The 25626-nt window shown below is 36.5% G+C and overlaps 1 protein-coding gene across 1 annotated transcript in view; it reads right to left on the reverse strand.

Moving 5' to 3' along the window:
- Window positions 1-309: 309 nt before the first annotated feature.
- Window positions 310-25626, reverse strand: part of LOC149202434 (uncharacterized) — a 44717-nt gene continuing 19400 nt past the window's right edge. Inside the window, exons 4-9 of the mRNA XM_089401586.1 lie at window positions 3431-3550; window positions 3245-3315; window positions 2980-3046; window positions 2772-2894; window positions 715-775; window positions 310-614 (exon numbers count right to left, since the gene is read on the reverse strand). Coding sequence (XP_089257712.1) covers window positions 511-614; window positions 715-775; window positions 2772-2894; window positions 2980-3046; window positions 3245-3315; window positions 3431-3550 — 546 coding nt within the window. The 3' untranslated portion in view covers window positions 310-510. The remainder of the gene's footprint in view (window positions 615-714; window positions 776-2771; window positions 2895-2979; window positions 3047-3244; window positions 3316-3430; window positions 3551-25626) is intronic.

The following is a 25626-nucleotide window of genomic DNA, read 5'->3' on the forward strand; positions in this document are numbered from 1 at the left end:
TCATCCTTGTAACAATTTAAATTTCTTCGATCATAGGCCAATCCCCTCATTTACCAATTTCTAATCCTCTGCCTCGTTGAGGCTGTCAGTACGATTATAACTATTAAATGGATTGATAATTTGTACATCCAGTGCAATCATCATCTTCTCCCACTACCCTGGTGTGAAAAAATATGATTTCCCTTTTTCCATTAGAAAATTAAAGTTATTAAACTCAACATCAGGAAATAAGTCTCACAAGTAACTGTCAACGGGACCTAATAAATTTTAACAATCCCCAATTGATTTAAATATTTCCATATTAACTGAATTCAAGATTCCCAAAAATATTGTAATGTATAAATGAAAGATGTCTGCTGAAATGCGCTGGAAAAGAGGCCAATTCTGGGATTCATTACCCGCACTTGTTGTAATATTCAAAACTGTTTTTTTGAACATAACAAAAAAAAAAACATAAGCCTACAGAAAGGCTTCGCTTCTCAGGAAATCTGGAACCAGATCGTTGGACGATCATTGTATGATAACATTTGCCACACAATTTCCACATTCGACACATTCCTTAACAGATTTACCTAGCACCAATTGAGCTAAAAAGCCTCCTACAAATGCATCCCCTGCCAAAACAACAATGAAAGGGAAGAGAATTCAGTATTTTCTTGTCTACACCTATGTTTTGTAAACATTTAAGCATTAGACAAAAGAATATATCCAAACCTGCTCCATTTGGATGAACAATATTTTCCTTCGGAATCAAAATCACTGGAAACAACGTAACCTGAAATGATAACAAATATGATGATCTCAGCATTTTAAAAATAAGAACAAAAAAAAAAGAGGACACTAAGATAACGTGAACCATTTGTTTCTTGAAAGAAGAGAAAAGCACTTGATGCAAAATTTGTCTACTCGATAATTCTTATTAAAAGTGCCATGAAACCAAACATTAACAAATTAACAGCTAATACGCTCATTACAGACCAGCGGAGATATGTGGCAATTTAATTTTTAAACACCAGAAAGTCCCTTGGCAAATTACATGTGCATAGCTTCCTCCCTATCACGACTTGTGCCTCTCCTAATAAAAATCAATTATAACAAAATATGATACAAGAAGCGAAACAAGAGATTGGTATAAATTATGGTAAGAAATAAATTCCTTCCAATGATAAGAAAGAGTAGTGAGATATAAGATATACATGAAGCCAAATAGTAAGATATAAATTCCTTACAATGATAAAAAAAGTACACATCATTGGCACAATGGAACAACAGAGAGAAGAAAGAGCAGAAGACTGTTCTATGATTTACCAATGGGCAATGACAATTTTTATCACTCCTAATAAAAAACAATAAACAGACGCGACTGGTACATGAGAATAATAGAGTACAATTTTAATCTTGGTAAGATATAAATTACTTCCAATTATAAGAAAGAGTACATTCTTGGATATGATAGAACAGCAAAGAAAAAACAGACGAAGAATGGTACATTGGTAACAAGACAAAAATCCCTCACAAGGAGAAGAAAAAGTACATTATGTAATGTGCATAACTTCCTCTGTATCAAAACTTGTATCTCTCCTAATGAAAAAAATACAACCAAAATTACATGCATGAAACAAAACAAAAGGGACTGGTCAGTCTAGAAAATGCAAAAGATTTAGTAAACATCTACTCCATTCATGTTCAGAAGTATATTGGTCAGAAATTAAGATCACATAATTTACCTCCCACCCTTGCGCCTTTGCAAAAGTCCTTGCTTCAGTCTCATCTCCAAAAACATAATCCATATACCTGAGGTAAAATTGCCAGATATCATGAAACATTTCAAACAGTATAATAAATATAAGTTATAACAGAGGGAATTCGGATATCATAGAAGAAAGAAGCCAAATCAACTTGGTATGAAAATAGAAATGTTTTAAGTTCTATCTGCGTAATCATCTGCTATCTAGATATCAGACTAAAACAATGCAAGGACGTAGGTCTTACGGAAAAGCTTTCTTCCATGCCTCAGTAAAACATTCACAGATATAAGGAGATGCAAGATTCATCATAAATATCTGCACGACATGAAATACAAGACCATTTGGCATGGACATTGTTAGTTTGCCAAATAACCAATAACACAATAACCCCTCTGCTTCCAGATACTAAAGTGATTACAATACACTTTACCTTCCCTTTCTGAGCTGCATGTTCAGCCACAAGTTGAATCGACTCAGGCGAGACTGCAAGGAAAAAGCCAGCAATATAAAAGAACTTGGCCTTCTCAACTATACAACAAACAATAATTTCCTTTTAAACTTAGAGCTAAGTAAAGCCTAAGCATTGAGAAAATAACTTAAAAGAGAGCAAAAACTTCAGTACATTACCTAAAGCCCAGTTTTCGGGTGATTTCAAGTGTTCTGATTTGTAGATTGAACTCATATTATCCTTAATCTTAAGGGAAGGAAATCTAGAACCATAGACCAGAATGTATTTGGTTGAATATAGAAGGAATGTCCAAGAGTCCAAGACCACTGAAACTTTTAGCCTCCTCCAGTACAATAATGAGAAATTGAGAAATAATTACCAGGTGCAGATCCAGTAGTGGTTGCAAAAGCTGGAAAGGTATATATTTTCGATCTTTTGTCTTTTGTTTATATTCCTGAGACCAGTACCATAGACCACTGAAACTTTTAGCCTCTTCCAGTACAATATTCAAGAAAAATCTTCTCTTAATCTCAATGTCAGCTATAAACAAAAGACAAAAGATCAAAAATAATTACCTTTCCAGCTTTTGCAACGACTACTTGATCTGCACCTTGTGTAATAACAGCTATCCTCTTGTGAGTTCCAGTTGCCTTTGGCAGTGCTGACATCTTTAGGGCTATTTCTTCAACATTGTCAGTCTAGAAAATGCAAAAGATTTAGTAAACATCTACTCCATTCAAGTTCAGAAGTATATTGGTCAGAAATTAAGATCACATAATTTACCTCCCACCCTTGCGCCTTTGCAAAAGTCCTTGCTTCAGTCTCATCTCCAAAAACATAATCCATATACCTGAGGTAAAATTGCCAAATATCATGAAACATTTCAAACAGTATAATAAATATAAGTTATAACAGAGGGAATTCGGATATCATAGAAGAAAGAAGCCAAATCAACTTGGTATGAAAATAGAAATGTTTTAAGTTCTATCTGCGTAATCATCTGCTATCTAGATATCAGACTAAAACAATGCAAAGAAGTAGGTCTTACGGAAAAACTTTCTTCCATGCCTCAGTAAAACATTCACAGATATAAGGAGATGCAAGATTCATCATAAATATCTGCACGACATGAAATACAAGACCATTTGGCATGGACATTGTTAGTTTGCCAAATAACCAATAACACAATAACCCCTCTGCTTCCAGATACTAAAGTGATTACAATACACTTTACCTTCCCTTTCTGAGCTGCATGTTCAGCCACAAGTTGAATCGACTCAGGCGAGACTGCAAGGAAAAAGCCAGCAATATAAAAGAACTTGGCCTTCTCAACTGTACAACAAACAATAATTTCCTTTTAAACTTAGAGCTAAGTAAAGCCTAAGCATCGAGAAAATAACTTAAAAGAGAGCAAAAACTTCAGTACATTACCTAAAGCCCAGTTTTCGGGTGATTTCAGGTAGTTTATTTACTTTCTAATGTATTCTGGAGCTGTGCAAAACTAACCCTTCTTTATGCAGAAGGCATTGCTCAGTGTTTTAGTTAAAAATCTATTTCCAAATGTAAAAGATTTGTAATTGAGTGTAGAAAAAAGGCATTGAGCCATTGGATCTGAAGACAGTTACAGCTGGTTAGAGTGGAAAACTAAAAGTTTTTGGAAATACAATAAAATTGCCGCACAACACGACAGTGAGGCCAAGGTTGTGGGTATTGTGTGTTTTGGTGGGGACCAGGGATAACCCATAAAAGAATTTTTCAACTGCAAGAGATCAGATTACTATCAATGTGATTTTTGTGTTTAACCTAAGAGAATATGCAGCTAAGAACATTTTAATATTTTTAAATGGCAAGTTTGACAAGGATTTGACTGGAATGCATCGTTCAATGTATAGCCTTGACGAAGGCATGTCGATGTTCAGAGGTCATTAGATCAGGCCTTGGGAGGTTTAGAAGATGTGGATCATGCTGAACTGCATTTCACATTAAGAGGAGGGCATTATAGAACAAAAAATCACAAATACCGGTGAAATTTAGTTCAATTAAATTTCGATAGAATGGTGAGGAAATAAGAACAAGGAATGGATTATACAGATGTTACAACTTAAAGCGTGTTTTATAAAAATAAACTGCCTTTCACTGCTCAAAGCATGTTGGGTCAGATACCTTAAAGTATGACACCAGTTCAATAAGGTCAAAGTTGACAAAATACATATGCCTGTGCCAAACCACCCTGAATCACCTACGCTTACGCTGACCTTATCTTAATTTTCTAGACAGGTCATAAATAGGCATAAAAATTCCAAATTTTGTCTTTTATTCAGGAATCTTAACAAATAATGACACGAAAAAATCAATATATTGAAATATTGACCAATAATATCGATAATTCAAATTTTCCTTCTGCATTCACCATTAAACACAAATTCTCCATATTTTCCATAACAAAGGGAAGAAGACCAAAATATTCGAAATTCAATAGAAAAAAACCACCAATAACTTACATCTTATCAGCTTCCCACCCAGGCTGCCCCACTCTTGCTCTACAAACCGTCACCAGAGTAAGCTTAAAATAAATAAATCCCTGCAGTTATTTAGAACAGTAATAAGCGATTCTTGGAAAACCTAACAGAGAATAGTAATAAGTAAGGTTAAGCAGTCAATATTTCCACCATTTAAGCTCAGAATATAGCCCAAATTTGTCGAAATAAAGCACGAATTTGGCCAAATTCGTCGAAAGAAAGCTCAAACTCAAGCAGAATCCTCGAACGGAAGACCGAATCCGGCCAAATTCGCCACAAAAATGTCAATTTGCTAAAAGAAAAGGTGCAACCGCTGAAATTTAGTCAACAAAAAGAATCGAATGCACTAAAGTCTCGCAAGAGAAGAACATACTGCAATATTTCAGCTCACTGTGTCAAATTAGCATAGAGGCTGAACCATAAAACGAATTGAAGGGGTCAAATTTAACACAATTTTGGAACCGCCATCATTATCGAGAAAGGCGTTGGCATGACAGTTTTACAGTTGAGGTTTTGCAAGAGCCGGGCAATAGAACTCGCGCCAGCTGATGAGACCATGCCAAGTAATTGAATGACCATGCCAAGTAATTGAATGAGACGCTGAATGCCCGCTGAAAAATATTAAAAAGAGACTTAATACTAAAACTGTTTGCTCGTTGAATGTGGATGACACGTGTCAATCGCAGAGAGAAAAGGACGACGAAACTCTGTTTCAAAGGAAGGACTATCGGCCTAAATATTAATTAATATATAATTATAATACCAGTATTAGGTTTTATTATAGAGTTTTAATATTATAAGTGAATAATTTTTAACTAATATTAAAAGGTATTAAATTCTAATATAAAATTTTGATATTATAATTTTTACATATTAAATCTTATATATTATAAACTTAATATTAAATTCTATATTATGAACTTTAATATTAAATTTAATATTATAAATTTTAATGGTAAACCTTATATAATCAATACCTTATATTATAAAGTGACAATCATAAATCATGTTATTAAGCCTAATATTATAGCACTTAATATTAGAAATCTTATATTATAAACTTTAATATTATAAATTTCTATATATTACAAACCCAAATATTATATCATACTTTTATAAACTCTAATATTATAAACTCCTATATATTAAACACCCAATATTATAAACTCTACTATTAAACCCAATATCATAAGCTCAAATGTTAAATATTGTGAATGAGGTTGACTATGGTTAAATATGGTAAGCATAAAGTTGACCAAGTTTCATCATAGTTGACTATTTAAATAATTACTACATATGGGTGACATTGTTTGACTAATATGGTTGAATATGTTTCATTAATAATATTAATCAATAATATTAATAGTTGATTGTGTTTGATCGAAGTTGAAGAGTTAGTTGATTGTGTTTGACCAAACTTGAAGAGTGTTCACTCTCAAATGTGATCGAGCATACTCAACAACATTAGTAAATGTGGTAACTAATTTTATAATGTCACAATGTGACATTGGATAAATGACAATGTAGTTCTGCATGTGGTTGATATTATAAACTGTAATATTATAAACCCCTATAATCAACCTTATATTATAAATACTATATAATAAACCGTAATATTAAGCTTTATATATTGAATACCCTATTTTATAAACCCAATATCATAAACCCTGATATTAAACCCGATATTAAAAAACCTAATATTATGAACCCAAATATTATAAAACCAAATGCTATAAACTCAATTGTTAAATATAGTGAATGAGGTTATAGGGTGGACCAAGTTTCAATCTGGTCAATTATTTGAAAATGACTATAGAGGGTGATACATTGTTTGACTAATGTGGTTGACTATGTTTGATTATTAATATTAATCAATAATATTAATAGTTAATTATTTTTTTCAAAGTTGAAGAGTGTTGACTTCCAAACATAATCGAACATTGACTAATTTTGTAAATTCGCTATGTGATGTTGGATAAATTGCAAACTAATGTATCATTGCAATAGGGATTGTCACATTGCAACAAAGTTTGGTCATGGTCAATAATTTAAACAATGACTATAAATGTTTACTTTGATTGACTTTATTGACTAATCGGTTGACTATGTTTCATTATTAATATAAAACCAATAATAATAATAACATGAAATTATATTGATTGAAGTTGAAGAATGTTGGCTATCAGTCATAGTCAAGAAACATAATCAAGTATAGTCAACCACATTAGTAAATGTGGTTGACTAATTTTCTAATGTCACAATGTGACGTTGGATAAATTCCGATGTAATGTAAGATTGCAACAATGGCTGTCACAATGTGACAATCTAAAAAATAAATTTTCTTGAACTTTTGATTTTTCTTTTACACATCGTTACTTAAAAAACAATTTTTTTTTAAACTTTGGCTTTTCTCTTCAGTTTTCACCATTGATTAGTATCACACTTCCTTTTTCTTATCACAATATCATGGAATTTTATTATCTTGAGAAAAGGGTGACAAGAACAACCACAACTTTCTCATCACTCACACATACTCCATTTTTCCATTAGCCACATCTAAACTTGGTTACACTCCTTCACATGATAAGATTACTATAATATCTTTTATTAAAGATGGATGGAGTGTTATTGTAGAAGGTTGTAATGCAAGATGTTCCTACTTTTATATTGATTTGGGGATGCCTTTGGTGCACAAGATGGACCTATGGACCCAAGGGATGAAAATACCATAACATATGGAGTCATGAATTGAGACACAATTACATGTTTTTCCAAATTTTGTAGTGCACTTATGCATGATAAAATGAATGCATTGGGTGGACTAGGATGGCATAGGATGGCTTCGGCACACTGATATGACTAGTGTAAAATTCGAATGACTAGGTTGGACTTGGGATGAATTGAGAGTATCCAACACAACTTTAAACAATTTGGAACTACTCAATGGGTGAGTCATCGACGTGATCATAGTTGACACTTGTACCACCTTGGAACTAACGGGATTGCATATGCATATGAAGATCATTTAAAATGGAAAATTCCTCAAAGTTATAAGGCATAAGTTACAAAAGAAAAGAAATCATCAAGAAGTCCTACTGTTGTGTCAAGTTAAATGTTTGTGTGCAACAAGATGACTTGTGTTGGGTGAGTGACAAATAGATGAAGACAAGAGCTACAAGAGGTGGGTCTATACCTCCTTTAGGGGTTGGATTGACACTCTTGTTGATACTCATCTTTTTAATTATAACTTGTAATGAATTAATAGTAGATTCATCATTCCCCTTTATTTTACTTGCAATACTCTTTATATAATAAAGTTTTATGGAAATTCTCTTGGGTTGTTATGCATATTTATTGTGTAGCATGGTCACTTTATTCCTATTGGATGTTAATTTTAGGTACAACTATGCTTTCGTAATAATTTTATAGATTTGGATGTCATATAAGTCGAGAGCACTATGTTCCAGGTTGAGTGTGAGGGAGATAAGAATGTAATTTGAGAATGCTAGCCACATATATCTGGGGGTAATGATGTATGTTATGATGACTTTTAGTGAGGTTGTGATAATGCTAAAAAAAAATTATTATTGTGCAAAAAGAACAATGGGATTAGAGGATCATGCTAATAGAGGAAGGTAAGGCTAGGAGGAGGCATCAACGTAGGATTATAAGTCATGTAGGATGTTATTATGTTGAGTAGATATTCCAAATGATAACAAAGAGTTAAAGGAACTTATAAAAGCTAATTTATTTTATGTGAGTGATCTAGATCTCTTCAACTACCAGAATTATCCAAGATCTTTTACTTATGTGATGTTAATAGAATTGAATTTAAAAGAGCATAAAGAAGCACATGTTCATGCTTAGAAAAGATACAACATGAAGAATATCAGCAAATCAAGATCACAATACATTTGATAATAGAGTTCACCTAGTGTGGGTTATGTCTTCGAGCCCAGTGTTAAGAGTGTGGAAGACGCTTCATATAATCTTGTAAATGATGATGATGTACATGGACTATTCTTTTTCATAACAAGGTCATATGCCCTCAAGAATAGTGGCTTGTCTCTCCACGAGACGTTCTCCCTATAGGAAATCTCACTAAAAATGGGCTTCCTTCAGCATGACAAACTAACAAGATATCACATAATATGGCAATGAGTATCCCCTAAACATAGTCACACAAGGATCTCAACAACAATATAGAGCATGAAAATCTAATAACATCTGACATATTATGGCAATAACGATCCCTGAGATAGTATTAAATAGGGATCTCAAGAATAATACATCATCTCAACAATAATGAAAGGAAACATAACATGACCGCTTCATGTACCTTCAATTCTGAAGATGGCGAAGAAATTAAAGGCTCAGTTGCAAAAATTAACTAAACCACTGAATTTCTAGCATCGAGTAGTGTAAAATCGACTATCCATTCATCAAATTCTGACACTACCAAAATTTGGGCCTTCAAGAATCTTTTAGATTCCCCATGATTCTCCAAAGATTCTGCTCCATGGGCTGACTGGAGATCTGCTTTTCAACTGGAAAATTTGATCTCACCATTGAAATCTTTGTCGAATTATGAGACATTTGAGTATAAAGTTGGTTGCATTCTGACTGTAGTGAATGTCAGCCTTCAAGGGAATCTTTTAGATTCCTCGATACTATTCAAAGATTCCACGCTATGAGGTTCCTGCAAATCCAATCCTCAAATGGAAAATATGACTTCACTATCGCGTTCCCTGTGAAATTTCATGAAATTTGACTATAAAATTGACATCACTCTGATAAAGTGAAATTTTACCTTCCAAAGAATCTTTCAGACATCTTGAGATTCTCTGCAAAGATTTTGTTTGGAAAAACATGCCGACATAGTGTCGTCTCGACATCTGTGTCCATGTTACACTCTTGGTTCCATTGCTCATAGCTCCAGTTGGCGCTCTTCGTTCTATTGATGAATTTTAGCTCTCCGTTGGTTCTCTCCCTCATGCGTATTTGAAATTAGAGTTTAATTAAAGTGGCTGGTAGAATTAATAAAGTAAGGCGTGCTTGGACTATTGGTAATCAATGATTTTGTCCAGTCGGAGGTTCCCAGTTCGAATCCCTCACCTGCCCATATGCATGGAGGTTATGTATATATACTGCGTGGTTACCATAAATTTAAATGGTGTGTTATCTGTATTTTCTAAATGGCATGTGGTAATAGTTTGTGGTATGGTTTATGTTATTTGTTTTTTTTAAATGGCATGTGGTAATATTTTGTGGTAACAGTTTGGGATGGGAATGCCAGTGGTGAGGCCGGGCGGATTCGATCATGGCTGGTCTTGCAAAATTTTTCGTAACCATGTATATATATTAATATAACAACCAGTGGGGTCATCGGAGTTATTTAATAGTAAAAGAATTGTAACAACCTTGGTGAAAATTCCATGTAAAAATATATAAATACCACAGATGACGGGACATGTATTCCTAGCTGAATGGTGGGCAGGACATCCAAGTGGGTGTTCATTTGGTTGTTTATGGTTAAGGAAATTGGCAATGGCAATGGATAAGGAATTAAAGAGACAAGAAGGTATTTTGGCACATCTATTTATGAAACTAATGGAAATTATGAGAAAAGGGAGGTGAAATGTCACAGGTTGCACGTGAGGAGGAAAATGAAGGAAAATAACGGAAATTAGGAAAAAGTTGAGGTGAAAGGTCATACGTTGCATGTGATGAGGAAAATAATGGAAAATGAAGAAAATAGAGGCCTCATTAATAAAAAGGCTTTTGAGGATCATTTGGCGAGCTTCTTCCTCTCAAGGTGAACCTTTGGTCAATTCAGTTTTGGATCTCTCTCATTATTCTCTCTCTCTCTCTCTTATACTCTTGAATACTTAGATTTTTCTTGGAGCACTCTTGGAGGGTGTGGAATACTTGGATTCTTGGAGTAAGAAGGCAAAAGAAGAGCAGGAAAACACAAGAAGGCATCGACATTAACAACTACATTAGATTTTCATGCAGGTACCAAGTTACATGTATGATTTCTTCACTAGTTTTGGCCTGCATGGCACATGCATGTGGTTTCTTGGTTATGATATATCATTTGGATGGAGGATGGTCAAGATTGATAGTGGATTGCCTAGCCTTGCCATTTCCTGGAGAGCTATGGTGATTGTGGGTTTAATTTTCTTGCTTTATTTTGGTTAGTTCTCATGTTTCCTTAGCTTGGGTTGAGTTATTAGTCCTAGAAGCCCTGGTTGAACAAATGCTCTAAAAGCCCTGTAACAGCTTGGGTTGAGTTACTAGTCCTAGAAGCCCTGGTTGGACAAATGCTTTGGAATCCCTTGGTGGGTTGAATTATTAGTCATAGAATCCTTGGTTGGAGAAACGCTTTAGAGGCCCTATATAATATGTGGGTTGAGTTACTAGTTCTAGAAGCCTTAGTTGGAAAAATGCTCTGGAATCCTTCGATGGAGACCAATTTGATGATGGTTGTTTGGTGACGTTCGATGGTGAGGTGGAATCATTGTTTGATGGGTTGAGGTGGGTGGCCTCTGGAAGCCCTGGATGAGTTTTGATTGATGTGTTCTCTGAGATCCCACATTCATGCTTGGAATATGGCACGGGGTTGATTGAATGAAGAGAAAATTGGCTCAGCCAATCTATGGTCAGGTGGAACGTGGTAGTCCCATCACAAGACATTTCATTTCATTTAATAATGAAAAAATTAATTCCCTCGATTTTCATGTGCAAATATATTGATGTGTATTTATGGATTTGATGGCTGGTACATTTATTGTATTTATGTTTCTATTATGTTGTTTATATGCAAATTTACCTTGGAAGGTGTTACAGAGTGGTATTAGAGCATGGTTCAAACACTTGGACTGGATGGGCTCTATCATAGGCGAAATGAAAAACAAAAGTTGAATTTTATACTTTTCTGTCATATCTGTTATAAATTTTCTTCTGTGGCATATCAGAAGTTGAAATTTTTTCCATATTGAAGGTAAATCCCAATGATAATGTGGTAAAAATTTAGATCTTGGTTCACAATACTTTAGGAATTATGATGTCAGGAAGATGACCTTCCTAAATACACCTTTATATAGGCCATGTTGGAATTTATGTAATAACTCATCTTTTGTAGGCTTTCAGAAGCTGACAAATTTTCCACGTTGAGGGGACATACCACTTTTTATGTGGAAGAAATTTTAGATATAGGGTTGCAATATTTTAGGGGATATGTGTAGAGGGAGTTGAGCCTTCAAAATGCTCCTAAAAGCAGGCTTCAAATAGGTCATGCTGACATTTTTGTTATAAATTTTCTTTTGGGCACTCTCAGGGGCTAAATTTTTTTCCACAATGCGGGGAAATCCCACTAATATTGTGATAGAAATTTTAGGAATTTATTCGCTATATTGTAGGAGATATGACCAGTGGAAGTTGAGTTTTCTGGATACCCTACAATTGTCCACCAAATATGATTGTGTTGGTAATTTTGTTATAACTTGTCATATATGAAATCTTAGAAGTTGAAACTTGAACCATAGTGAGGGAAAATACCACTAATCATATGGTTCAGTTTCCATAATTGTACTACTACATTTTAGCATATATGCATTTAATCATTCACTATATCAGTTTTCATGCAAAGTGTTCGATGAAATGCTTAAACGGTTCAATGATTAATTGCATACAAACTGTTTGATAAAATTCCCAAATGAGTATGTTGTTTGTGGTTGGGGATAGTATTGATGCGTAATAGTATTGTTGTATCTGATATATGCTTACTTGTATGCAATTACTTTTCTATATTAGTTTGCATGTAAAGTGTTTGAAGAAATGCTTACATGCAAATGTAATAGTATAGTATTTGTTTGAAGAAAAATGTAAAAGTATGGTAATTGTTTGAAGAAAATGTTCATTTTTTTTTGGATGGGATAGCATTGTAGTATGATAATATGGATGTATCTGATCTATACCTATTTTCATGCAAATATTTTGAAGAGTTGCGTGTGGGGAATTTGAAAGGTTGCATGCAAGGAATTTGAAAAACTGTATATAAGGAAATGGAAAAGTGACATGTTTTTAGTTATTATGTTACAAGTGGAATAAGTGAAATGTTTTTGACTTGGTCTCATACAAATGTATTAGAAATAAAAATCAATTTATTTTCAAGTGTGGTTAAATTTAGTAGAGCTTTGGAGATCCCATTTCCATAATTGGACATTGGATATCGGGTCATTATAGTAGCTTCCTCCTCCTACCTTAGTGTGGACCATGGATAGTAGGGGGGTATGCTTATAGGTTGTTAGTATTCGTGAATGATTATTTCAAATTAATAGACATGATATCTTGATTTTTGGAACATGTGAATGATTGTGTATGAATTATATGTCACTCACATGTTGATTTCATGATACCTACTTAAATCCTTGTATTCTAGGTTACATTTTTGAATATTTTGATTACATGTATTAGTTGTAGGTTGATCACAAGAATTGATCATTTATGTTTAACTACATGTGTTTATGCGTAGGTGTAGTTGATTTGTTATTGCTTATGCATATTGTTGATTGCATGTGGAAATGTGTACAATGGAGTAATGGTTGTTGTCATGCATGACATCATGGTTTGTGTACTTGATATGGTCATGCATTGATGACTAGACTCTAGCTAGAATGATGTGTATATTGTTTTGTCCTCAATTGTTATGCATCTATAGTAGGTCAAACATGCCTTTTGAAGTCATTATATGCAATTTAGGTCATCATCATGCTATTGGTTGTTATGATACTAATGAGCTACTTGAGAGAGAGCAAGGGATGAAGATCAGCATAATGAGGTTGCAACATTAAAATTTGTGATAAGAACAGATCGTCATATAGGTAGTGTATGTTTGGCATGCACATATGAAAGTTAAGGATTATTGTATGCATTAGGGTTATATACATTAGGTTTATGAACATGTATTTTATGTTATGGTTACATTCATTATAGATGTTAGATGATTAGTGTGGTTATATGCACATGTGTTAGACAAGAACGATATTAACCTGTAGTTTTATGCATTGGTATTGTTTTTTTATATTAGATAACCTGATGATTATGTTGTATGTTGTTGATGAGTATGATATATAGCTTATTGTTTGCATATGTTATTAACTTGATTATTAGGGTCATTTTATTGAGATATTGATGTTATAATTTGGATTGGTCATATGCATGATGGTTATGCTCATTGCCTTGAAGATCTTGATGTTATATGTATTGCGTTAACTTGGTTTGACCTATGTATATGGTCATGGTTGCGATATTCAGGTACAAACCAACATATTTGTGAGATGGTGTCACACTAATCTATATTGACTTTGCATATGTGATTGTTATGCATGAATGACAAATGCTTATGAGCTTATGACTTGAACATGTTAGTTAGTTACTATTAGGGATATCATGATTTATGTTTGAGTTGATATGTTGTGAAGTTGTATCATGCTAACCTAGCTTTATTGTGTAGACAAGATAGCCTCCCCTGATATACATTAAGGTATGAGTTTTCTTATGTCGTATTTTTGGTGCTTGGTTGTTTGATTATGACATTTATTTGGTGTTTGAGTGTTTGGTGCCTAGTTGATTTATTTAACATGGTATGTTTGCAAGTGGTTGAATGATTGATGAATTTCTTAATATGAGTATGTGTTCAAATGATTTTGTTTTAAGATGATTGTACTAACATGTATGTATTGAGACAATTGATATGTACTTGAATGTAGTTGATAGTTGTAGCATTATGTCTAATGACTATGGATTATGACATGATTGTTTGTAAAATTTGATTTCAAATTGATAAATATGATTGTCTTGATATTTGGAACATGTGGTTGACATGTTTGAGCATGATGCAGGGAGTTTCATGGAAAGAGAAGTTTCCATGAAATCTTGAAGCAAGCTCGGGTCGAGCTTTCCCTAGGAACCATGGGGATTGAGTCACGGTGTTTGTTGTTAGTCTTGTGCTTTTGGCCTTTTATGAATTGTTGAGCTTGATTTTCAGTTTTGTTTATGTATAGTGTATGGCCATACCACTTTGTTTGCAGAGTCATGTTGTTGTTGGTTTTTATGGTCTTCTTCTTGTTTGTTTCTTGTCTTGCCTTTTATGTTTTGAGTCTTGGGAATTGGTTGGGAAAGAGGAAAGTTGATGGAAATTGGGAGAGATGTGTGGTACCCAACCAATGATATAAGACCTAGATGAAACTCTGTGCATGAGTAAGCACAGCGGAAGGTAAGACTATGATAGTTGGTTGGACTGGTTGGTCCATTATGGTAAATGGAGAGTATTAGTGCAAACACAAGAAATGTAACCAGAAAAGGTAAAGTAAATGGATTAGAGGTGTCATATGCTTTGGCTATGTTGCGAATGGTTGCTCTCAATGCTCGTCCATAAATAAGGAATTTCTCTTAACCTAGACCTTAGGTTATCTAGTAATTATTTTATGATCATGATTATGTTATTGTTTATATATGTATACATGTATGTATGTATGTGATATTTGACAAGATGATCATGAATCATGATTGTTTTATGTTAATGTTTATATGTACACACACACATATATATATATATATATATATATATATATATATATATATATATATATATATATATATATATATATATATATATGTATGACATGACTGATAGGATAAATATTATTGTATGTCATATGTATGTGTACATGTATCTATGTCACTGTCTCACAGGGCCATCATGAATCATTATTATGGAGGAATGATTTCTTATGCAGGTGAATGGCATGACGAGGTTCTTGGTCTCGTGAGGAATCAAGTGGAAGAGTAGTCATGACAAATTGTTAAAATTGGCAACCAGGGAAAAACTTCATGTGGGTCATCTTATTCATGGATGATAATATTTTTATTAGATTCCTCTCATCGAGAGGTGTAGGATTGATATAAAGATCATTCGATTCCGATAAGTATTCATGGAGATATGAATTTATTTTGATTATGGAATTATTATCAAGCCGACCTACAACTCATGTAGGCTTAGAAGCCCAACAGTCGCATCTATTCAAACACCAACGTTGTGTATAAATATAAGAGGACTTTTCCTCATTTGAACTCACTCTTCTCATCACATATCTCTCTCTCTACTGCGAAGGAATGAGTCTCTTCTCTACTGCGTAGAAATGGGTCTCTTCTCTACTGCGTAGAAATGGTTCTCTCTCTCTCACACATGTGAAGCCGGAAACTGTTGAACCTGAAGCTGCAACTGCAGATCCAAAGATTGACCTACGTGGCCTGGAAGATCTCCTCATCTGAACGACACTATAGGTTCATTTTAATCTCCTCTGAAAGCCACAAATTTTGGTGGTGGAATGAAGTCAATCCGATGAACGATTTGCAAGATATCAACTACCCTAGTTTGAAGCCGGAAACTACTGAAACTGAAGCTACAACTGCAGAAGTAAAGATTGACCTGCGTGGCCTAGAATATCTCCTCATCTAAATTGTGTTGTACATTCATTTGAACCTCCTCTAGAAGCCACAACGCCTGGTGGTGGAATGAAGTCAATCCGACGAACGGTTTGCAAGATATCGACTGCCCTAGTTTGAAGCATGAAACTGCTGAAACTAAAGCTGCAACTGCAGAAGTAGAGATTGACTTGCGTGGCCTAGAATATCTCCTCATCTGAACTATGCTATAGGTTCATCTGAACCTCCTCTGGAAGCCACAACTTTTGGTGGTGGAATGAAGTCAATCTGACGGTCGGTTTGTGAGATATCGTCTGCCCTAGTTTGATAATGAAGCCACTAATGCTGATGCTGTTGATCTAGGGTTTGCTACTACTGATATGAATCAGATTTATTGTACTATTTCTCTCTGCTGAATTATTGAAGATAAAAGAATATTTGATCAAAGGGTTTCCCCACACATTGTGGAGTTTGTACCTGGCTAGCCGCCACATCTTGTGTCTCTTGTCTTGGCTTGTTTTCTGTTGATCATTTAATGTTCTATCTGCACTTTAGTTTATGTACATGTGATTGCTAATCTGTGGAATATGATAAGAAAAAGAAGTAAATTGTTATATGCATAGAACATACCATAACTTAACATGGTTTCAGAGCTGAGGTGAAGAGAAAGCCCGAGCAAGAGCAAGAGCAATCACCAAAGAGAAGATTGGCAAGGCTATCCTAAAAGAACTATGGGGTCCTCAACACACTTTCCTGCTGAAGACAAGCTCCATGAGAAAGATGACTATCACGCATGGAAGATGTCTATCGATATAACCATAGAAGATCTAGGAGTGCTGGACCATGTAAGAGGCAATATTGTTGAGCCTCCATCAAATGCATCCGCTGCTGCATGGAACAAATGGAAAACAGAAGAAGTCAAAATAGAAGATCATCCAAGACTCTATCAATAAGCACTTGGGTGGCCTACATCTCTGAACTAGACACCTCCAAGGAAATCTACGATAGACTAGGAAATGGCACTCACAACCCTTGGAGGATTACCATCCAAATGGTACGTGTTTAGGACTACTCTTCTTAACTATAATGTAATTCCTGGTTTCGAGGAATTAAAGGCTAGATGCATTCAAGAAGAAACAAGGTAAGAAGAGAAAGAAATGACCATGCCTAAAGGTATTCCTAATGCCTTTTCTTCTCATGCTATGAAAAGAAATAATTCCAGGACTAAATGAAAAGGAAAGGATGGACCTAAGGGTGGAAGAAAAGGACGATGTTACATCTGCAATAAAGTAGGTCACTATGCAAGGGAGTGCCTTGATAGAAAGGACTCACACCAGGACGATGATCAAAATTCCTCTGATGGAAAATCAAAGGAATGAAAAATTCAATAGCAAAGGTAAGAGGAGAGCTGGGGATCGAGGAAGAGGACAACCATTCAAGAAGGCTAGAAAGTCCAGGATGTATTAAATGCACCTGACCTCAGAAAGAACCTAGTGTCCATCTCGCAATGGAAGACAAAGGCTACAAGGTAACCTTCAGTAATGGCAAGGTATGTATATGGAAAAATAATATTAAAGATGTCTTTACTCTTGGGTTTAGTGTTGATTCATTATATCAGATTGATGGAAGGCCGCTAGGTGTCATGTCTTGTGACACAACTCTTCAGTCCAAACTTTGGCATCAAAGATTTGCCCACCTTCATTACAAAGATCTACCCGATGTAAGACAGATGGTAACAGGGATGCCCAAATTCCAAGGAAAGAAAGAAGGTGTATGTCTGGGATGTGCCGAAGGAAAGCTCAAAAGGGGACCATTCCCTTCAAGCCAAAGCAAGACCTCCGATATATTACAGTTGGTTCACTCAGGCATATTTGAGGCTAGCATTAAGAGGGAGACTACTACACCACGTACTCCTGAGCAGAGTGGTGTGGCAGGAATGAAGAACCGCACGATTGTGGAAGCTATCTGGGCCATGCTACATGATGAAAGACTTCCTAAGTTTCTATGGGCTGAAACTACAAACACTATCATATATGTACAAAATCGATGCCCTCTTGAAGAAAAGTTCACCGGTAACAAGCCTGATGCTTCTCATTTTAGAATTTTTGGAAGCCCTGTATATTTTCATGTGCCGAAAGAGAAAAGAAATAAATTGGGTGCATCTGGAAAGAAGGGAATTTTTGTGGGCTACAGTGAAAATACTAAAGGCTATAGAATCTATGTAGCCATTCAAAGGGAAGTCGTAATTAGTCATGATGTCACCTTTCACAAATATATGGCTCTCAGTAAGGTGAACAACCTTCCGACTTTGAGGAGCTCTCAAGAAACCAACACCAAGGAGCCAAAAACAAAGGATGATGAATCAATGCCTGATGTAGAAGAACCCATGGATCCGATTGATCCTCCTCCACATAAGCCTTCCTTTTCTAGGAAGAGGCCTTCATGGCTTAGGGGGCTATTTGATGCTATTGAAGGACATGTTGCACCCCGAGGAACCTTTCGTGAATGTAAGAAACCTAATAGGTATCAGGGATACCTAACCATCATGAGCATAATCATACAAAATAAGCCTTCATCATTCTCAGATGCCGTCAAGCATCAAGTATGGAAGGATGCTATGACCAAAGAATATGAGTCTATCATGAAGAATGATGTCTGGGAAGTAGTTCCCAGATCCCAGGACAAGATAGTTGTTACATCCAAATGGCTTTACAAGATAAAGCATGCAGCATATGGAAGTACGGAAAAGTATAAGGCTCGTTTTTTTGTTCGTGGTTTCTCCTAGAAGGAATGCATAGACTATGATGTGATATTTGCACCTGTTGCTAGATATACGACCATCCGCTTGATCATAGCCCTTGCCACTTCACAAGGATGGAACCTACATCAGATGGATGTCAAGACTGCATTCTTACATGGCTCGATCAAAGAAAAGGTCTACGTGGAGCAACCCGAAGGATTTGAAATTTATGATCAAAAATATCATGTATGCAGGTTGAAGAAGGCTCTCTATGGGCTGAAGCACGCACCTCAAGCATGGTATGAGAGGATCAACAGCTACTTGATGAAGTTGGGATTCACTAGGAGTGAAGTCAATCCTAACCATTACTTTAAGGTTGGAGATGACAAGCCTCTCATACTGGTGCTGTATGTGGATGACCTCTTTCTAATAGGTGCACACCCTCTCATTCACAAATGTAAGAGGGAGTTGGCTTTTGAATTTGAAATGAAGGACTAAGGACTTGAAGTATGGCAGAAGCCAAGGGAAATTTTCCTATCTCAAGGAAAATATGTGGTAAAGATATTGGAAAGATTTGGTATAATGGACTGCAAGCCTGTGACTACCTCGAGGATCTTAACTTTTAGAAGTTATATGGTAGTGATGTCGGACCAAATTTGGGAAATGCCTCTGAGTTTCAAAAACGCATTCGCGTTGATGTTCTTGGTGAACCGCTGTCTGAACATATGTTTTGCAGTTAGCATTGTAAGCTCATATTTGGTTGAGCCTCACTGCATTGATGCCGACAATCTTCTAAGATATCTGCATGGCACAATTACTAATGGATTGAGATACACTACCGGAAATATGAAACTGCATGACTATTCGAATGCTGATTAGGCAAGCAGTGTGGAGGATCACTGGAGCACTTTTTGGTTTTGTTTCTCTTTGGGTTCTGCTTTGATATATGGATGAACAAGAAGTAGAAGTCAGTTGCCATAAGCACCTCCGAGACCGGATACATATCTACGAGTATGATCTCGTATGAAGCTGCCTGGTTGGGGAAGCTCTTTAGTGAGCTGTTTGAATACATACCATTATGATTCTCTGTAACAACCAGAGGTGGGATTCAATTATTGAGGAATCTCGTATTCGTCGATTGCTCCAGCAGATAGACATCATATGGGATATGGTAAGTCGATGAGCAAGGAGGCTCCATCACATTAAGATGATGTATAGGTCGAAACACCTTATCAAAGCCCCGAGGAAAGATCTAATCTGTGATTTTCCCAAACGACTTGGAGTCATCAAGAAACCCTTGTACAAGGATCCTACATGTTGCATACATTGAGCTCTGGGAGCTCTGAGGGCTTGTGGTTCTTACTGGAGCAACACATGACCACAGGATGACTCACCCTCCCCTAGTGGTGCGCATTGGAACAAGATGACTCACTCTCTTGTGGGACAAGATGATTCACTCTCTTGTGGAACAAGATGATTCGCTCTCCTGTGTAGCAAGATTGATCTGTTCTCCTGTGAGGCCTGGATTGATGTGTTCTCCATGGTGATTGTATCAGGATTGATGTGTTCTCCTGTGACGCCTGGATTGATGTGTTCTCCATGGCAGCTTGGATTGATGTGTTCTCCATGGCGGCCTGGATTGATGTGTTCTCCATGGCGATTGTAGCAGGATTGATGTGTTCTCCTGTGAGGACATGATTGATTAGTTCTCCTGTCGAGGCATCCTACCCATGAAGTCTAGGACTCATGGGAAGTACCTCTCATCTGATCAATGAGTAGGGAAATGAAGTTAGGGACCATAGTAGTACCGATGGATGCATCGTTGTATCTACCATAGTCCCTACGCTAGGATGACCTCCATTGATCTGGGATCAATGATACTGGTCTGGACCAGTGGTAGGAGTTGTACCATACTATGATGCTAACTTTGGGTCAGGTGAGACTGGTCTGGAACCAATGGTACATACTCCAAGACTGACTTCATGTCAGTGCAGTACTGGTCTAGGACCAGTGGGAGTGGTACATACTATGACGCTGACTTCGTGTCGGTTGAGACTGGTCTGGGACCAGTGGTACACTCTCTGAGACTGCGATACTGGTCTGGGACCAGTGGTACACTCTCTGAGACTGCGATACTAGTCTGGGACTAGTGGTAGGAGTGGTACTTACTATGACGCTGACTTCGGGTCGGCTGAGACTGGTTTGGGACCAGTGGTACGCACTCTGAGACTGAATTTGAGTTAGTTGAGGATGATACTGGTCTAGGACCAGTGGAGTTATACTCACTATGACGCTAACTTGGGGTTGGTTGATATTGGTCTGGGACTAGTGGTACATACTATGAGACTGACTTTGAGTCAGTATGATACATCCTCGATCATTTATTCTTCTTCATAATTTGGACAAAAGCAGAGTAGAACAGAACAATGCAAGAGCAAAGCAGAACAAAGAAAAACAATACCGATCAATACAGGGTAGAACAAGACAAACCAGAATAGGCAGAATAGAGCAGAGCAGTGCAGGGGTCAGGCTGTACAGGGTAGTGCATTTGATGGATGAATGGTAATGACCAATAGACAGATTGCAGATGAAGTTCTCCCTAGTTGAGAGGGACTATTAAAATTGGCAACCAGGGAAAAAATTCATGTGGGTCATCTTATTCATGGCTGATAATATTTTTATTAGATTCCTCTCATCGAGAGGTGTAGGATTGATATAAAGATTATCCGATTCCGATAAGTATTCATGGAGATATGAATTTATTTTGATTATGGAATTATTATCAAGCCGACCTACAACTCATGCAGGCTCAGAATCCCAATAGTCGCATCTATTCAAACAACAACTTTGTGTATAAATATAAGAGGACTTTTCCTCATTTTCACTCACTTTTCTCATCACATATCTCTCTCTCTACTGTGCATAAATGAGTCTCTTCTCTACTGCGTAGAAATGGGTCTCTCTCTCACACATGTGAAGTCGGAAGCTGTTGAACCTAAAGCTGCAACGGCAGATCCAAAGATTGACCTGCGTGGCCTAGAATATCTCCTCATCTGAACTGCACTGTAGGTTCATTTTAATCTCCTCTGAAAGCTGCAACTTTTGGCGGTGGAATGAAGTCAATCCGACGAACGGTTTGCAAGATATCGGCTACCCTAGTTTGAAGCCGGAAACTGCTGAAACTGAAGCTGCAATTGCAGAAGTAAAGATTGACCTGCGTGGCCTAGAAGATCTCCTCATCTGAACTGCACTGTAGGTTCATATGAACCACCTCTAGAAACCGCAAATTTTGGTGGTGGAATGAAGTCAATCCAATGGTCGGTTTGTGAGAGATTGTCTGCCCTAGTTTGATAATGAAGCCGCTAATGCTGATGCTGCTGATCTAGGGTTTGCTACTACTGATATGAATCAGATTTATTGTACTATCTCTCTCTGTTGAATTATTGAAGATAAAAGAAGATTTGATCAAAGGGTTTCCCCACACATTGTGGGGTTTTTCCTTGGCTAGCCGCCACATCTTGTGTCTCTTGTCTTGGCTTATTTTCTGTCAATCATTTAATGTTCTATCTGCACTTTGCTTTATGTACATGTGATTGCTAATCTATGGAATATAATAAGAAAAAGAAGTAAACTGTTATATGCATAGAACATACCATAACTTAACACAAATATACGACGTCAATTTCATGTGAATATGAATTTATATGCTTGTATTATGCCTATGTTTATATTATGATAGGTAATGTGGAAGGATACATCATCAAAGAAAAAGCAGTGTCATCTGTGGCATGCTACGATAAGCATGGATAAGACACTGGAAATAACGTTTCTTGGTAGAGGTAGTGTGGTTTTGGATGTGTGGCATTACTATTATACATATATTGTATATGTTGTACATGTTGCATCTATGACATGCACACATGCAATGTTGTGTATACATTGTGTGTGTACATGTTGTTTATGTAGTGTTATGTACATGATGGTATAGATAGTGTTGTATGAATGTTGCATATTCAATACTGGGTATAGATGGTGCTATCTACATGTTGGATATGCGGTATTGTGTACATACTGTACTATGTGCATGATGGATATGTGGTGTTTTGTGCATATGGTGCTATGCGCATGTTGGATATGCAGTGATGTGTGCAGATGATGCTATATATGTGTTGGATATAAATTGCTATGTACAAGTGGTGTTGCGTGCATGTGGTACATTGGTACTATGTACATATGGTGTGGTGTGCATGTTTGTACAAGTGGTGCCATGTGCGTGTGGTGCTATGTACATATTGTACAAGTGGCAATTTGTGCATATGGTGCTATGTACATGTCATACATGTGGTGTTGTGTACATCTGGTGTCGCATACATGTCATCCGTGTGGTACTGTGTACATCTGGTATTGTGTATGCAATGTATAGTGGTTTAGTGTACATGTGGCATTGTGTACAAGTTGTGTAGGTGGTGCCATGTACATGTGATGTTGTGCATGTGTTATGTAGGTGGTGCAGTGTACCAGTGGTATTGTGTACATGTTGTACATATGGTACTGGTGTACGTGTGGTATTGTGTGCATGGCATCCATGCTGTGTTATGGGTATGTGGTATTATGTATGTGCATCATGTGGTCATGGTATTGTGGCATGTGTACTTGTTGTGTTGTACTCTGTGTAGGTACATCTATTGGGTGGTATTGAACATTGGGTATAGATGGATGCATTGTGTTGTACACTAGTTGTAGGTGTATGCGTTGTACGTCATGTGTAGGTGGATGTATTGCATGATCTTGTGTGTCACATGTGGTTGTATGTGTGTGATGCACACTATGTGTATGTGCACCTGGTAGTGGAGAAGGCACTGGGTGTTTGCTAGGTGTGGCAACTGATCACGTGTCTATACAAAAGAACAAAGGCATAAGTAAGGATCGATGAAGGATAAGTATCAATATAATATTTCAGTTTTACTATGCATGTGATTTATGATTCTTATATATGATGACTATATGTGATCTATGATTCTGGTTTGTGATGGTTACATGTGATTTATGATGTTGATATATTATGGTTGTGTTTTGAGCTAACCATATGTGATATGTTTATATATGATCTTTTGATCAAACCATTAGTTTGACTTGTTGTGAAAAAAAGTAAATAGGATTTTAAATGTACCTTATTGACGAGCTACCAATGAGGTATGATGTGAATTTATTTCAATTTATTTTAAATCTAATGGAAGTTATGTGCTTGGTACAGCAATGCATGAACATTCCCAGTTGAGTGGCAGAAATCGACAGTAAGAATTAGTAGCAACAACAAAGGAATTGAAACAGGGAACAATATGTTGGCAAAGCACTTCAGGAGAAGGCCCATTTTTGGACACTAGTACCCAATAGTGTCCATTTATTTCCATGAGCATGCTATGATTGGTATGATGTGTTGAGGTAGGTATATGCCATGGTTTTTTTATCATCCAATGCAAGTAAGCCTTGCTAAGGGATGGACTACCTGTGATGGGGGTGTCAGTGGAAATTGGGATGTGAGTGACTTCATGGAAGGGGTGACCATATTCTTGAGGGATTTTGTAGCAGAGAAGGGAAGGTCATGAATGGATTTGTTTTCGTCATTAGAATTTCCAGATGGAATTAGATGAAAATTGAGAGTGTACCTTGGAACAATGAGTCGGTAACTGTTCACTCAGAAGTGTTGGCCAGATAAATCATTCTTGCAGACAAGACTGATCTCCCTAGTATCAACAGATATCTAGCAACAAGCAGGACAAGCAAATCTACCTTTCTCTAAACATATTGTGATTCATTAATAAAAACTAAAGAGGTGTTTTAGACCCTACCTTAAGTCTAACGCTATTTTGTGGCAACCATGCTTCAACCGTCTGAAAGAGTTTCCTTTTGAGAACTTGCAATCACAAACAAGAACACATCAAATAACACTTGCATAGCTAATATAATAAATCGTATTCATCATGGTGATCAAGGAATCCATGAAATAAACCATAAAACACAGCTTATTGAGAAAAATAAACTTGATTGTATTAACTTTGAAAATATAATAACTTTACAACCTTCAGTGCCTTGATGTTGTACAAGCTCCTCCCAGGGTTCGAAACATGAATCTCCTCTACTTTGACAAGCCTCACACTCTTCCGAATGAGATCAACAAGGTATGAAATCTTTCCTCACAAAAGCTCAATTAGGAAGACTAAGTTCCAGTAGCATTTCACCTCAAAAATATTCAGTTTTTAACCTCCCATGTAACCAGCCCAATGCTTCATTTTATAGTGCAAAGGAAGGAGGTTACAGGTCCACCTATGAAGGGATAGAGTCCTCCTTCAAAGAAATAAGCTCCTCACATCAAGGGGTTAGGTCCTTAAGGTATGGGATGCATGAACCTTAAAGGAGCGAACTTGCCACCTCAAGATTCCTTCTAGAAGCTTCCAGAAATGACTCAAAGTGAGTCTTTAAGAATGTACTTGTGCTTTTTTGACTTTTACAGGGGTCTGCACCCATTACATAGAGACAGAGCGGTCAAGTGCGTAGGGGACATGACCATTAGGTGTGGGACCGCAGGTAATGCTAAGAGAAAGTGCAGAACCAGAGTTTTAGAGACTTTTAAGGGCTTTCTCTTATTTTCAAGGCTTGACATGAAGAACTGAGGTTTAAGAC

Source organism: Pinus tabuliformis, chromosome 2_1, assembly GCF_031772625.1.
Source record: "Pinus tabuliformis cultivar Carrire ecotype Pingquan chromosome 2_1, CPIR1, whole genome shotgun sequence".
Classification (NCBI taxonomy): Eukaryota; Viridiplantae; Streptophyta; class Pinopsida; order Pinales; family Pinaceae; genus Pinus; species Pinus tabuliformis.